General features: G+C 50.3%; 1 protein-coding gene across 1 annotated transcript; it reads left to right on the top strand.

Annotated features, from left to right (window-relative positions):
* The first annotated feature begins 379 nt into the window (after window positions 1-379).
* KCNK18 (potassium two pore domain channel subfamily K member 18) lies at window positions 380-14,570 on the top strand. The gene is made up of 3 exons (XM_056532267.1): window positions 380-614; window positions 8,605-8,715; window positions 12,877-14,570. Exons 1-3 carry the CDS (start codon window positions 380-382, stop codon window positions 13,686-13,688), a joined length of 1,158 nt encoding a protein of 385 aa, XP_056388242.1. The 3' UTR covers window positions 13,689-14,570.
* Window positions 14,571-14,963: the final 393 nt, after the last annotated feature.

Here is a 14,963-nt window from a genome sequence, read left to right as displayed (position 1 = left end):
CAGACAGTATCACACTTGATAGGATTAGATACAGCAGACAGTATCACACTTGATAGGATTAGATACAGCAGACAGTGTCACACTCATAGGATTAGATACAGCAGACAGTATCACATTCATAGGATTAGATACAGCAGACAGTATCACACTTGATAGGATTAGATACAGCAGCAGAGCGGGGGGTGCTGCTGCTCTCAGCACTTTGTTCCGCAGATCAATAACCAGCTCCCATCTACATTAAGTTGAGTGCTGGCTCCTGGCAGCGTCTTCTTCCAGCGGTGGCTGCGGTGCGGAGTGCTCCCTGACAGCTCCTGGTCCTGCCCTGACTCAGTCCCATCCTGACTCCCAGTCCTTCTTGCGCTCTCCTCCCGGCCGCAGCATGTCCCAGGAGCAGAGGTGCCGCGGGCGGAGGCAGCACAGGTGCCGCGGACAGCTGATCCGGCTCTTCTGGCTCTTGTTCCCCCACGCCTGCCTGGTCCTCTCCCTGGTCCTGTACAGCCTCCTCGGGGCCTTTGTCTTCTACAAACTGGAGCAGTCGGGGCACAACGAAACCGAACTTAAGAAAGACGTCTTGAGATCTCTGTGGAGCGTATCCCGGTCCAACCTGACGTACGGTGAGTGCGCGACGGAGGAGGATCACTCCCATCATTCCAATGATAACTCCCATCATTCCGATGATCACTCCCATCATTCCGATGATCACTCCCATCATTCCGATGATCACTCCCATCATTCCAATGATAACTCCCATCATTCCGATGATCACTCCCATCATTCCGATGATCACTCCCATCATTCCGATGATCACTCCCATCATTCCAATGATCACTCCCATCATTCCGATGATAACTCCCATCATTCCGATGATCACTCCCATCATTCCAGGGGAATCTGTCGCTCTCTGGCTGGGGATGGGCTGGCGGTTATCCATTCGTAATTGTTGATCATCTAAAGTGGGGGTCTTCAAATGGTGCTCCTCCAGAGGTTGTAAAACTACAACTCCCAGCATACCTGGACAGCCGTAGGCTGTCCGGGCTTGCTAGGAGTTGTAGTTTTGCAACCTCTGGAGGACCACCATTTGGCGACCACTAATCGGAAGGGTCACAGCAGGTCACAATATAGGAAGATGTTCTCCAAATGTTCTTGTACCTAGAACCTAAGAACACGCCACCCCCCCGCCTCCCCAGACTCCAGGTGGAGGAACTGTTTACATGTAACACCCTCAACCTCAGGCTCTATGTCCCATCGCACCCTAACCTCAGGCTCTATGTCCCATCGCACCCTCAACCTCAGGCTCTATGTCCCATCGCACCCTCAACCTCAGGCTCCATGTCCCATCGCACCCTCAACCTCATGCTCTATGTCCCATCGCACCCTCAACCTCAGGCTCTATGTCCCATCACACCCTCAACCTCAGGCTCTATGTCCCATCGCACCCTCAACCTCATGCTCTATGTCCCATCGCACCCTCAACCTCAGGCTCTATGTCCCATCGCACCCTCAACCTCAGGCTCTATGTCCCATCGCACCCTCTATCTCAGGCTCTATGTCCCATCACACCCTCTATCTCAGGCTCCATGTCCCATCACACCCTCAACCTCAGGCTCTATGTCCCATCGCACCCTCAACCTCAGGCTCTATGTCCCATCGCACCCTCTATCTCAGGCTCTATGTCCCATCGCACCCTAACCTCAGGCTCCATGTCCCATCACAACCTCTATCTCAGGCTCCATGTCCCATCACAACCTCTATCTCAGGCTCTATGCCTCATCACACCCTCAACCTCAGGCTCTATGTTCCATCGCACCCTCAACCTCAGGCTCTATGCCTCATCACACCCTCAACCTCAGGCTCTATGCCTCATCACACCCTCAACCTCAGGCTCTATGTCCCGTCGCACCCTCAATCTCAGGCTCAAGGTCCCATCACACCCTGTATCTCAGGCTCTATGTCCCATCGCACCCTCAACCTCAGGCTCTATGCCTCATCGCACCCTCAATCTCAGGCTCTTTGCCCCATCACACCCTCAACCTCAGGCTCTGTGTCCCATCACACCCTCAACCTCAGGCTCTATGTCCCATCGCACCCTCTATCTCAGGCTCTATGTCCCATCGCACCCTCTATCTCAGGCTCCATGTCCCATCGCACCCTCAACCTCAGGCTCCATGTCCCATCGCACCCTCAACCTCAGGCTCTATGTCCCATCACAACCTCTATCTCAGGCTCTATGTCCCATCGCACCCTCAACCTCAGGCTCTATGTCCTATCGCACCCTCAACCTCAGGCTCTATGTCCCGTCGCACCCTCAACCTCAGGCTCAAGGTCCCATCACACCCTGCATCTCAGGCTCTATGTCCCATCGCACCCTCAACCTCAGGCTCTATGCCTCATCACACCCTCAACCTCAGGCTCTATGTCCCATCGCACCCTCAACCTCAGGCTCTATGTCCCATCACACCCTCAACCTCAGGCTCTATGTCCCATCACACCCTCAACCTCAGGCTCTGTGTCCCATTACACCCTCAACCTCAGGCTCTATGTCCCATCGCACCCTCAACCTCAGGCTCTATGTCCCATCACACCCTCTATCTCAGGCTCTATGTCCCATCACACCCTCCATCTCAGGCTCTATGTCCCATCACACCCTCTATCTCAGGCTTTTGTCCCATCACACCCTCAACCTCATGCTCTATATCCCATCACACCCTCAACCTCAGGCTCTATGTCCCGTCACACCCTCAACCTCAGGCTCTATGTCCCGTCACACCCTCAACCTCAGGCTCTATGTCCCGTCACACCCTCAACCTCAGGCTCTATGTCCTGTCACACCCTCAACCTCAGGCTCTATGTGCCATCACACCCTCTATCTTAGGCTCTATGTCCCATCGCACCCTCTCTCTCAGGCTCTATGTGTGGTACTACGGGTGGTGTAAGGAAATACCTTACGACTTTGTGACGCCAGGGCACTGTTAGCATATATATCCCATCGCACCCTCAACCTCAGGCTCTATATCCCATCACACCCTCTATCTCAGGCTCTATGTCCCATCGCACCCTCTATCTCAGGCTCTATGTCCCATCGCACCCTCAACCTCAGACTCTATGCCCCATCACACCCTCTATCTCAGGCTCTATACCCCATCACACCTTCAACCTCAGGCTCTATGTCCCATCGCACCCTCAACCTCAGACTCTATGTCCCATCATACCCTCTATCTCAGGCTGTATGCCCCATCACACCCTCTATCTCAGGCTCTATGTTCCATCGCACCCTCAACCTCAGGCTCTCTGTCCCATCATACCCTCTATCTCAGGCTGTATGCCCCATCACACCCTCAACCTCAGGCTCTATGTACCATCACATCCTCTATCTCAGGCTCTATGTCCCATCACACCCTCTATCTCAGGCTTTATGTCCCATCACACCCTCTGTCTCAGGCTCTATGTCCCATCGCACCCTCAACCTCAGGCTCTATGCCCCATCACACCCTCAACCTCAGGCTCTATGTCCCATCGCACCCTCAACCTCAGACTCTATGTCCCATCACACCCTCAACCTCATGCTCTATGTCCCATCACACCCTCAACCTCATGCTCTATGTCCCATTGCACCCTCAACCTCATGCTCTATGTCCCATTGCACCCTCAACCTCATGCTCTATGTCCCATCGCACCCACAACCTCAGGCTCTATGTCCCATCGCACCCTCTATCTCAGGCTCTATGTCCCGTCACACCTTCAACCTCAGGCTCTATGTCCCATCGCACCCTCAACCTCAGGCTCTATGTCCCGTCACACCCTCAATCTCAGGCTCTATGTCCCGTCACACCCTCAACCTCAGGCTCTATGTCCCATCACACCCTCAACCTCAGGCTCTATGTCCCGTCACACCCTCAACCTCAGGCTCTATGTACCGCCACACCCTCAACCTCAGGCCCTATGTCCTATCACACCCTCAACCACAGGCTCTATGTCCCATCGCACCCTCTCTCTCAGGCTCTATGTGTGGTACCACGGGTGGTGTAGGGAAATACCTTACGACTTTGTGACGCCAGGGCACTGTTAGCCTATGCACTGTCAGACAGCTTCTCCTAGGCCAGACACGGGGAGTAAATGAACACATCAACGTCAGGTTACGGATAACTGTCTTTACTGAGCAGGTCCAGATGGCATTACACGTCAACAGTATGGTGCAGAGTGGAGGGGATGCAGCGTAACCCCTTAAGAGCCCTGTTGCCTTGCTGGGACTTGTGGTGCTTTCACCCAATAAATTGATACTGACTTGAGAGACTTGAAGATTGATCCTGGTAGTTAGGGTTCGGTCAAGGTCTTGTAGCCTTCTCCACCAGGTAATGAACTTCCATCGTGCGGGTGTTCCTTGCAGAATGAGCGGATAAGATAGATTTGTTCTGGGCCTTCCCTTAGATCTTCTCCTCACACCTCACACCTTTACTACACACTGGAGCTCAGGAACAACTGAACTTAGAGTGGGACAACTCCTCCCCCCACCACCCCCCACTACACTATATGGACTAGACTTTAGTGGTTCCCATTGGCAGGCAGGGTCACATGGGGTGCACTGCTCCTCTCTTAAAGGTACAGCAACACATAAATAATATACATAGAAATAACATAACAAAATGATTATAAAAATATATTAACTCTTGGCAAAGTGCTGGGACATAATAAACACAGCAAGAAGTCTGTTAGTGGGCCCAACACCTGTGCTGCAGGTCAACCCGAGGCAGTCCAAAGCCACAAGACAGCCTCTGATGCTGGGACACCACAAACTCCCCTCTAAAATGCAGCTGTCCTCTACGTCCAGTCCTGGCGGCTTAGGAGTGATGAAGGCAGTTCAGCTGGAGGTAGGGGAAAAGAAAGTCCAGAGTCCCTTCCTTTACGTGGTTGGTGTCTTACTGGTAACCGAACACTTGCTAGTATGTACAAAGTAGTGCCATAATTAGATATCTGGGCATGTGGGGTGTTGTTTGCATTGTAACTGCGGTAAACACACAAACTGACATAAAGACAAGACAAACATATAACAGGCCTTGGAGCTTTTCTCGGTTTGCAGCAGTTACGACAAAGAGAACTCTGGAGGCGGACCAGAACTGCCGTAGGCTATCCTTCGCTACCGGTCCTGTGCCACGAGGCCCATTGGCTTCAAGCAACTTCTCCCCGCGACGAAGGTCGAGTTCTCCTCATTGGCCACACCCAAGGGACACAACAAGGACACAGACATACTCCTCCCTTTACAACTAAGTTTCAGCCAAGGTATCCCCTTGACTTTTGGGGGTAACCTAATGCGCTTCAGGAGACAAATAAGACTGACAACATGGAACTTAAAGAGGGATATAACCTAACCGCAAGATACATTTCTGACTGAATATTTAATAAGACATTTGTTCACTGTCTGGCTTTACGCATTTCACTATGAGAGCATTAATTAAAGCATGGAAAAGATTAAATAATACAGTATAATACTACATAAGTACATTGTAAGACTACTTAGGATAAACATTTCCTTTCTAGACAATCCTGACTGAACAATTTGACAGAGAAAGCACTTTTAGAATTTGGCAACCAACCAGGAAGGTAAATTAAAGTTTAGAAAGTTCACAGTATAACCGGGCACATAAAGCGTTTTGGTTTCTTCTTGACCAAAGGTCAGGCACTTTCTCTTGAACCGTTGCAAAACTTGGTAACAGAACAAATATCAGTCCAGGGGCATTTATACAAATGTCCTACACAGGCTGGAAGGTAGGCAAAAGACAAACACAGGAACTTTAGGCTCTTGCGCCAAAAGCAGAGAAACAAAAGGTTTATGAAGGGGAGAGCATTATTGTGTCTCCCCTCCTCCGCTGATTGAGACTTGCTTTAATAGGTAGGACATTTGTCATCCTCGTGTCAGCGGTCGTCATCCCTTCTTGGCTGGGACAGGAATCTTGCTGCTCTTCCTTGAGAATCCTCTGGCCGGTTAATAGTGTTTGTCCAGGACCCTTTGGAAAGATTAGAATGTGAGACAGTTGGACTAATAGTAACCACCATCTGTACGGAGGTAGCTGGCACCGCTGGGGCAGGAGGTTCTGCAGCAGCTTCTCCTTTAACTACCTCCTCTGGAGGAGGTGACTGGGTCCTAGGAGGTAGTGCTGCAAGCCTAGGAAGGGGCATCAGGAATTGGTGCATGCCCCGGATGATCGCTGGCTCGTTGCCAAACACCCACTATGGCAGTGGGGGTGACTTGGGTCACTTACCTGGTCCAACCACTGACTTGTTAGACAAGTGTTCCCCTTCCGGAGTCGCAGCCAGGTCCAAGTGAGAACCCCACGTAGGTAGCTGTGAGGCCGCCGGCTCTTCTGCCTTCCGCGGTGCTGGGGCGTCTGACCAGGCATTGTCCTCTGGCAACGGGACAGACAACCAGCTCTCTTCGAGGGACAGGAGCGCCAGTTGCTCCGCAAGAAGTTGAGCCAGCTCGGTGTTGTCGCTCTGGGCTTTTGATGAAGACCGCTATCTTGGTGCTCTCAGACAAAATACTCTCCGCCATCTTCCCCGCTCTGATCGCACGAGGCAAAGTAGGTGGGTGGAGTCCTGCTGTTTTCTTTATAGCAGGATCCCCCAAAATGGCCGCCAACAGGAAGTGCGTCATCCATGCAGCCTTTTCAACCATCCCCTGTGCAACAAGGGGGCGGTCCTTTGAGTTGCATTTTGGCTTTGGCACAGAAACTTGGTTCCCAGGGGTGGGGCGTTTTCTCTGGCGGGAATTCTTTGCGTGCTTCGTGCCTTCTGGATTATCCCCTCCTGGGGTGGACATGAACTTGTGGTGCAGCATGAATTATGTGAGCTGCTTATACCTGTGGTCTGACTAGGGTTGCCACCCAACTGGTATTTTAATGCCTCTGCCGGTAATTTTGTAGAAAAAATATGCAAAAGTCGGTATCTTTTAGGAAAGAGCCCCCCAGCCAGAATGAAATGATGCGCCCTTAGCCCTGCTGCCCTGGTCCTGCTAAAGAGTATGGCTCGGGAGGGCAGAGTGGCGGGATTAATGTGATGTCACACATAATTAATTATGCAAATTAGAATGGCAGGTATTTTTGGGCAAGAAAGGTGGCAACCCTAGGTCTGACTTGAAGTACACAGTCTCTGGTCGCAATCTTCACACACTGTACGACTGTTAATAAAGTGCTCCCCCCTCTATTTCGGTAGTGCCGGTCGGCATAAGCAAAGTCCCATACAGTATTTTTGGCTCACAATCTGTCGCATGCTCCATGCGGCTTCTAGGAGACAGTTCAGACTGGGGGGGGGGGGGGGGGGGTTGTAGGGACACACCCGAATCCTGTTAGTGGATGCCAAAAGTTGTGGTACCACGGGTGGTGTTGGGAAATACCTTATCGTGTTGCCAGGGCACCATTAGCCTATACACGGTCCGAGGTTGGAGACAGTTTCTCCTGGGCCAGACACGGGGAGTAAAGGAACACATCGACGTCAGGTTACGAATAACTGTCTTTACTGAGCAGGGTGAAGGTGCTATTACACGGAGTATGGTGCAGAGGGGAAAGGATGCTGCGTAACCCCTTGGGAGCCCTGTTGCCTTGCTGGATCTTGTGGTGCTTTCACCCAATAAAATGATACGGACTTAAGGGAATTGAAGATTGATCCTGGTAGTTAGGGTTCTGTCAAGGTCCTGTAGCTTTCTTCGCCAGGACATGAACTTCCACCGTGCGGGGGATCCTTGCAGATAGATTTGTTCTGGGCCTTAGAGCTTCTCCTCACACCTTTACTACACACAGGAACTGGAACTGGGGCAACTCCACCCCCACTACACTACATGGCCATGAATTTAGAGGTTCCCATTGGCAGGCAGGGTCACATGGGGTGCACAACTCCACTCTTAAAGGTACAGCAACACATAAATAACATACATAGAAATAACATAAAATAATTATAACAAATATATTAATTCTTGGTAAAGTGCTGGGACATAATAAACACCTGTGCCGCAGGTCCGCCCGAGGAAGTCCGAAGCCACAGGACACCACATATGTCCCATCACACCCTTTACCTCAGGCTCTATATTTGCATTAACCCTTTTATCTCACCCTCTATGTCTCCATCACATTCTCTACACTTTTGCTCTATGCTGTTAAAGGAGTAGTCCAGTGGTGATTCAGTGGTGAGCAACTTATCCCCTATCATAAGGATAGGGGATAAGTTGCAGATCGCGGGGGGTCCGACCGCTGGGGCCCCCTGCGATCTCCTGTACGGAGCCCCGACAGCCCGCTGGAAGGGGGCGTGTCGACCTCCGCATGAGGCGGCGGCCGACACGCCCCCTCAATACAACTCTATGGCAGAGCCGAAGCGCTGCCTTCGGCAATCTCCGGCTCTGCCATAGAGATGTATTGAGGGGGCGTGTCGGCCGCCGCCTCGTGCGGGGGTCGACACCCGCTATCTCGGCGGAGAGCCGGGGCCCCGTACAGAGAGATCGCAGGGGGCCCCAGCGGTCGGACCCCCCGCGATCTCAAACTTATCCCCTATCCTTAGGATAGGGGATAAGTTTTTCACCACTGGACTACCCCTTTAATGTTTCATTATTCTTATTGTTTGTAGGAGATTTCAAGGAACAAGCAGTGAATCTGATCTCCAGGTACAACAATGCGACTATTGAATGGACCTTCCTGAGCTCCTTATTCTTCTGTTTCACTGTGTTCAGTACTATTGGTAAGTTATACATATTGGAGGGTGTCATTGGGTAGTGACCCGGGTGTAGTAGAGTTATACATATTGGAGGGTGTCATTGGGTAGTGACCCGGGTGTAGTAGAGTTATACATATTGGAGGGTGTCAATGGGTGGTGACCCGGGTGTAGTAGAGTTATACATATTGGAGGGTGTCATTGGGTAGTGACCCGGGTGTAGTAGAGTTATACATATTGGAGGGTGTCAATGGGTGGTGACCCGGGTGTAGTAGAGTTATACATATTGGAGGGTGCCATTGGGTAGTGACCCGGGTGTAGTAGAGTTATACATATTGAAGGGTGTCATTGGGTATTGACCCAGGTGTAGTAGAGTTATACATATTGGAGGGTGTCATTGGGTGGTGACCCGGGTGTAGTAGAGTTATACATATTGGAGGGTGTCATTGGGTGGTGACCCAGGTGTAGCAGAGTTATACATATTGGACGGTGTCATTGGGTAGTGACTGGGTGTAGAAGAGTTATACATAATGGAGGGTGTCATTGGGTGGTGACCCGGGTGTAGCAGAGTTATACATATTGGAGGGTGTCATTGGGTAGTGACCCAGGTGTAGCAGAGTGATACATATTGGAGGGTGTCATTGGGTAGTGACCCGGGTGTAGCAGAGTTATACATATTGGATGGTGTCATTGGGTAGTGACCCGGGTATAGTAGAGTTATACATATTGGAGGGTGTCATTGGGTAGTGACCGGGTGTAGAAGAGTTATACATAATGGAGGGTGTCATTGGGTAGTGACCCGGGGGTAGTAGAGTTATACATATTGGAGGGTGTCATTGGGTAGTGACCCAGGTGTAGTAGAGTTATACATATCGAAGGGTGTCATTGGGTATTGACCCGGGTGTAGTAGAGTTATACATATTGGAGGGTGTCATTGGGTATTGACCCGGGTGTAGTAGAGTTATACATATTGGAGGGTATCATTGGGTGGTGACCCGGGTGTAGTAGAGTTATACATATTGGAGAGTGTCATTGGGTGGTGACCCAGGTGTAGAAGAGTTATACATATTGAAGGGTGTCATTGGGTGGTGACCCGGGTGTAGCAGAGTTATACATATTGGAGGGTGTCATTGGGTGGTGACCCAGGTGCAGCAGAGTTATACATATTGAAGGGTGTCATTGGGTAGTGACCCGGGTGTAGCAGAGTTATACATATTAGAGGGTGTCATTGGGTAGTGACCAGGGTGTAGCAGAGTTATACATACTGGATGGTGTCATTGGGTAGTGACCCGGGTGTAGTAGAGTTTTACATATTGGAGGGTGTCATTGGGTAGTGACCCGGGTGTAGTAGAGTTATACATATTGGAGGGTGTCATTGGGTAGTGACCCGGGTGTAGTAGAGTTATACATATTGGAGGGTGTCATTGGGTGGTGACCCGGGTGTAGCAGAGTTATACATATTGGAGGGTGTCATTGGGTGGTGACCCGGGTGTAGTAGAGTTATACATATTGGAGGGTGTCATTGGGTGGTGACCCGGGTGTAGCAGAGTTATACATATTGGAGGGTGTCATTGAGTGGTAACCCCGGTGTAGTAGAGTTATACATATTGGGGGGTGTCATTGGGTAGTGACCCGGGTGTAGTAGAGTTATACATATTGGAGGGTGTCATTGGGTGGTGACCCGGGTGTAGTAGAGTTATACGTATTGGAGGGTGTCATTGGGCAGTGACTGGGTGTATCAGAGTTATACATATTGGAGGGTGTCAATGAGTGGTAACCCGGGTGTAGTAGAGTTATACATATTGGAGGGTGTCATTGGGTGGGGACGCGGGTGTAGTAGAGTTATACATAGAAGGGGGTGTCATTGGGTGGTGACCCGGGTGTAGCAGAGTTATACATATTGGGCAGTGTCATTGGGTAGTGACCCAGGTGTAGCAGAGTTATACATATCGGGTGTGTCATTGGGTGGTGACCCAGGTGTAGCAGAGTTATACATATTGGAGGGTGTCATTGGGTAGTGACCCGGGTGCAGCAGAGTTATACATATCGGGTGGTGTGATTGAGCAGTGACCGGGTGTAGCAAAGTTGTACATATTGAGGGGTGTCATTGGGCAGTGAGCGGGTGTAGCAGAGTTATACATATCAGGGGGTGTCATTCGGCAGTGACTGTTTAGTAGAGTTATACATATCAGGGGGTGTCATTGGGTGGTGACCTGGGTGTAGCAGAGTTATTCATATCAAGCGGTGTCATTGGGTGGTGACCTGGGTGTAGCAGAGTTATACATATTAAGGGGTGTCATTGGGCAGTGACCGGGTGTAGCAGAGTTATACATATTGGGCAGTGTCATTGGGCAGTGACCCGGGTGTAGCAGAGTTATGCATATTGGGCAGTGTCATTGGGCAGTGACCGGGTGTAGCAAAGTTATACTCATTGGAGGGTGTCATTGGGCAGTGAGCATGTGTTTCAGAGTTATACATATCAAGGGTTGTCATTGGATGGTGACCTGGGTGTAGCAGAGTTATACATATTGGGGGGTGTCATTGGGTGTTGACCGGGTGTAGCAGAGTTATACATATTGAGGGGTGTCATTGGGTGGTGACCCGGGAGTAGCAGAGTTATACCTATCAGGGGGTGTCATCAGGTAGTGACTGGGTTTAGCAATGTTATACATATTGGGCGGTGTCATTGGGTGGTGACCAGGTGTAGCAGAGTTATACATATTGGGGGGTGTCATTGGGCAGTGACCGTGTGTTTCAGAGTTATACATATCAGGGGTTGTCATTGGGTGTTGACCGGGTGTAGCAGAGTTATACATATTGAGGGGTGTCACTGGGTGGTGACCCGGATGTAGCAGAGTTATAAATATTGTTAGATGTCATTGGGTGGTGACCCGGGAGTAGCAAAGTTATACATATCTGAGGGTGTCATCAGGTAGTGACTGGGTGTAGCAAAGTTATACTTATTAGGGGGTGTCATTGGGTGGTGACCGGGTGTAGCAGAGTTATAAATATTGGGCAGTGTCATTGGGCAGTGACCAGGTTAATCAGAGTTATACATATTGGAGGGTGTCATTGGGCAGTGACTGGGTGTAGCAGAGTTATACATATCGGGCGGTGTCAATGGGTGGTGACCCGGTTGTAGCAGAGTTATACATATCAGGGGGTGTCATCAGGTAGTGACTGGGTGTAGCAGAGTTATACATATTGGGGGGGGGGGGTGTCATTGGGTGGTGACCCGGGTGGAGCAGAGTTATACATATCAGGGGGTGTCATTGGGTGGTGACCCGGGTGTAGCAGAGTTATACATATTGGGAAGTGTCGTTGGGCAGTGACCGGCTGTAGCAGAGTTATACATATCGGGGGGTGTCATTGGGTGGTGACCCAGGTGTAGCAGAGTTATACATATTGGGTGGTGTCATTGGGCAGTGACCGGGTGTAGCAGAGTTATATGTATCGGGATGTGTCATTGGGTAGTGACCTAGTGTAGCAGAGTTATACATATTGGATGGTGTCATTGGGTGATGACCGGGTGTAGCACAGTTATACATATCGGGTGGTGTCATTGGGTGGTGACCCGAGTGTAGCAGAGTTATACATATCGGGGGTGTCATTGGGCAGTGACCAGGTGTAGCAGAGTTATACATATCAGGGGTGTCATTGGGCAGTGACAAGGTGTAGCAGAGTTATACATATCGGGGGTGTCATTGGGCAGTGACAAGGTGTAGCAGAGTTATAAATATCAGGGGGTGTCATTGGGCAGTGACAAGGCGTAGCAGAGTTATACATATCAGGGGTGTCATTGGGCAGTGACAAGGTGTAGCAGAGTTATACATATCAGGGGTGTCATTGGGCAGTGACAAGGTGTAGCAGAGTTATACATATCGGGGGTGTCATTGGGCAGTGACAAGGTGTAGCAGAGTTAAACATATTGGAGGGTGTCATTGGGCAGTGACAAGGTGTAGCAGAGTTATACATATCGGGGGTGTCATTGGGTGGTGACCCGGGTGTAGCAGATTTATACATATTGCGGGGTGTCATTTGGTGGTGACCCGGGTGTAGCAGAGTTATATATGTTGGGGGTGTCATAACCACACACACACATAAGACCACCAGTATGACATCATCAGGTCACACCAGAGATATCAGAGAAAAACCTTCAGATTTTACATTCCTTCTCTTCTTTTTCAGGTTATGGCCGAATGGCCCCCATCACCACGGTGGGGAGAATCGTCACTATGATCTACGCGGCCATTGGCATTCCCTTAATGCTTCTTTTGCTGGCAGATCTTGGTGACATCTTGGCCGTCTTCATGTCTCGGGCTTATAACTATATTCTAGACTTTTGCCACAGATGTTGCTCGCCCAAAAGCATTAACAGTCTAAAACGTGGCCGGGAGAGCTCAAGGGCCGTGTCCTCTATGGACAGCCAAGTGTCAATCAAGGAACCGCTCAGCCTGACCGACATAATCAAGAACCAGGAGTTAGTGAAGACCAGCTACCTACAGCTGAAGAACCTGAAGATATTCGAACTCCTCCTAATAAAGGACTGTAAGACACTTCTACCCAAGAAAGGTCCCCACATGCGGTGCTACTCCTGCCCCGAGCTCGACATTAAAGAAACCCCCCATCCGGCCCTTATAGACTTCAAGAACCTCGGAAAAGAACTTGATCAGCTGGATGTTCCGTTCCTCATGATCATATTTGTGGTGATGGCCTTCATCATGCTGGGGGCCTTCATTTTAACTCAGTGGGAGAGATGGGACACCCTGGAAGCTTTCTACTTCTGCTTTATCACGTTGAGCACCATCGGATTTGGTGACATCTTTCCCGAGCACCCAAACTTCTTCCTGTTGCTGTCGGTGTACACAGTGCTGGGCATGGCCATCATATGCATGGCCTTCAAACTAATGCAAAACCGAATGGTGTCATTGTATAGGAAGTGCATCACCTATGTGAGTAGGGGGGAGGTCTACCGGGTGCCACGTAATAACCAGTCATAACTGGGGCCAAGATGTTGCCATGACTAGGTGGCACATACCAACTGGGAAAAGTGACATTGTTGTCCTGATGACTTTTTCCATTATAAATTTGACCTAAAGTCTCAGCACAACTCACATCTGTTGAGTATGGCATTGAGCGCAGACTCAGAGGTGAAGCCACCACCCAAGACCCATCTAATCCTGATATCTGTATGGTTGGGAAAGATCAGGGCCGGACTAAGACATTGGCCCTGATTTACAAAAATTGTTGTGAGGTTTTTTTGTGGATTTTAATTCCCTACAATTTTTTTCCACGGTATTTACTAAGGTTTCCCTACATTTTGCTTTTCTTACACATGCTCTGATCTGTCGGGTTTTCCTCAGCTCAAATCCACCACAGTTTCTGTGGAAACCTTAGTAAATATGTTGGGTTTTTGTGAAAATTAATCTGCAGCATTAGGTAGGCAGCAGTTCCCCCACATTAGGTCGGCAGCATAGTTTCCCCACATTAGATAGGCAGCATAGTTCCCCCACATTAAATAGGCAGCAGAAGTCCCCCACATTGGGTAGGCAGCATAGTTTCCCCACATTAGATAGGCAGCATAAATCCCCCACATTAGGTAGGCAGCAGTTCCCCCACATTAGATAAGCAGCATAGTTCCCCCACATTAGATAGGCAGTATAGTTCTCCCACATTAAATAGGCAGCATAAGTCCCCCACATTAGATAGGCAGCATAGTTTTCCCACATTAAATAGGCAGCATAAGTCCCCCACTTTAGATAGGAAGCATAGTTCTCCTGCATTAAATAGGCAGCATAAGTCCCCCACTTTTGGCAGGCAGCATAGTTTTCCCACATTAGATAGTTAGATACGCAGCATAGTTTCCCCACATTAGGTAGGTAGATAGGCAGCGCACCCCCCCCCCAACCCCCCGACACACAGACACACTCACCTGGCCTGCACAGCACTTCTCTCCGCCGGCGGCCTGTCTAGTGACGTCATGGACGTCCTCCTGCGTGACGTCCCTCGTCAGACCTGGGATGGCCGGCTTACTATCTTAAAGTGGCCGCTGCGCTATTAAGAAGCTCAGGCTGCGCCGGCGCTGCGGCCGCTTTTGAACAGTGAGCAGCGGCGGCGCAGCGGCAGGGCCGGCCTGACCATGGACCTAGGCCCCAAAAAAACAATAGAAATGGCAGCAAAGTGCCACCCTTGAAAAGTGCCGCCTGGGAACAATTGTCCCACTGGGTCCCATGGTAGGGCCGGCCCTGGGAAGGATCATCCATGGGGCAGATCCT

This window comes from Hyla sarda, chromosome 7 (genome assembly GCF_029499605.1).
Source record: "Hyla sarda isolate aHylSar1 chromosome 7, aHylSar1.hap1, whole genome shotgun sequence".
NCBI classification, from domain to species: Eukaryota; Metazoa; Chordata; class Amphibia; order Anura; family Hylidae; genus Hyla; species Hyla sarda.
Note: the sequence above shows the minus strand (reverse complement) of the source record. Positions and strands in the feature narration are given on the sequence as shown.

Excerpts from the sequence above, each read along its gene's own strand:
- KCNK18 (XM_056532267.1), top strand. The coding sequence starts at position 380 with ATGTCCCAGGAGCAGAGGTGCCGCGGGCGGAGGCAGCACAGGTGCCGC. Across the intron at positions 615-8,604 it reads CCGGTCCAACCTGACGTACG|GAGATTTCAAGGAACAAGCA; the intron begins GTGAGTGCGCGA and ends TATTGTTTGTAG. Across the intron at positions 8,716-12,876 it reads CACTGTGTTCAGTACTATTG|GTTATGGCCGAATGGCCCCC; the intron begins GTAAGTTATACA and ends CTTCTTTTTCAG.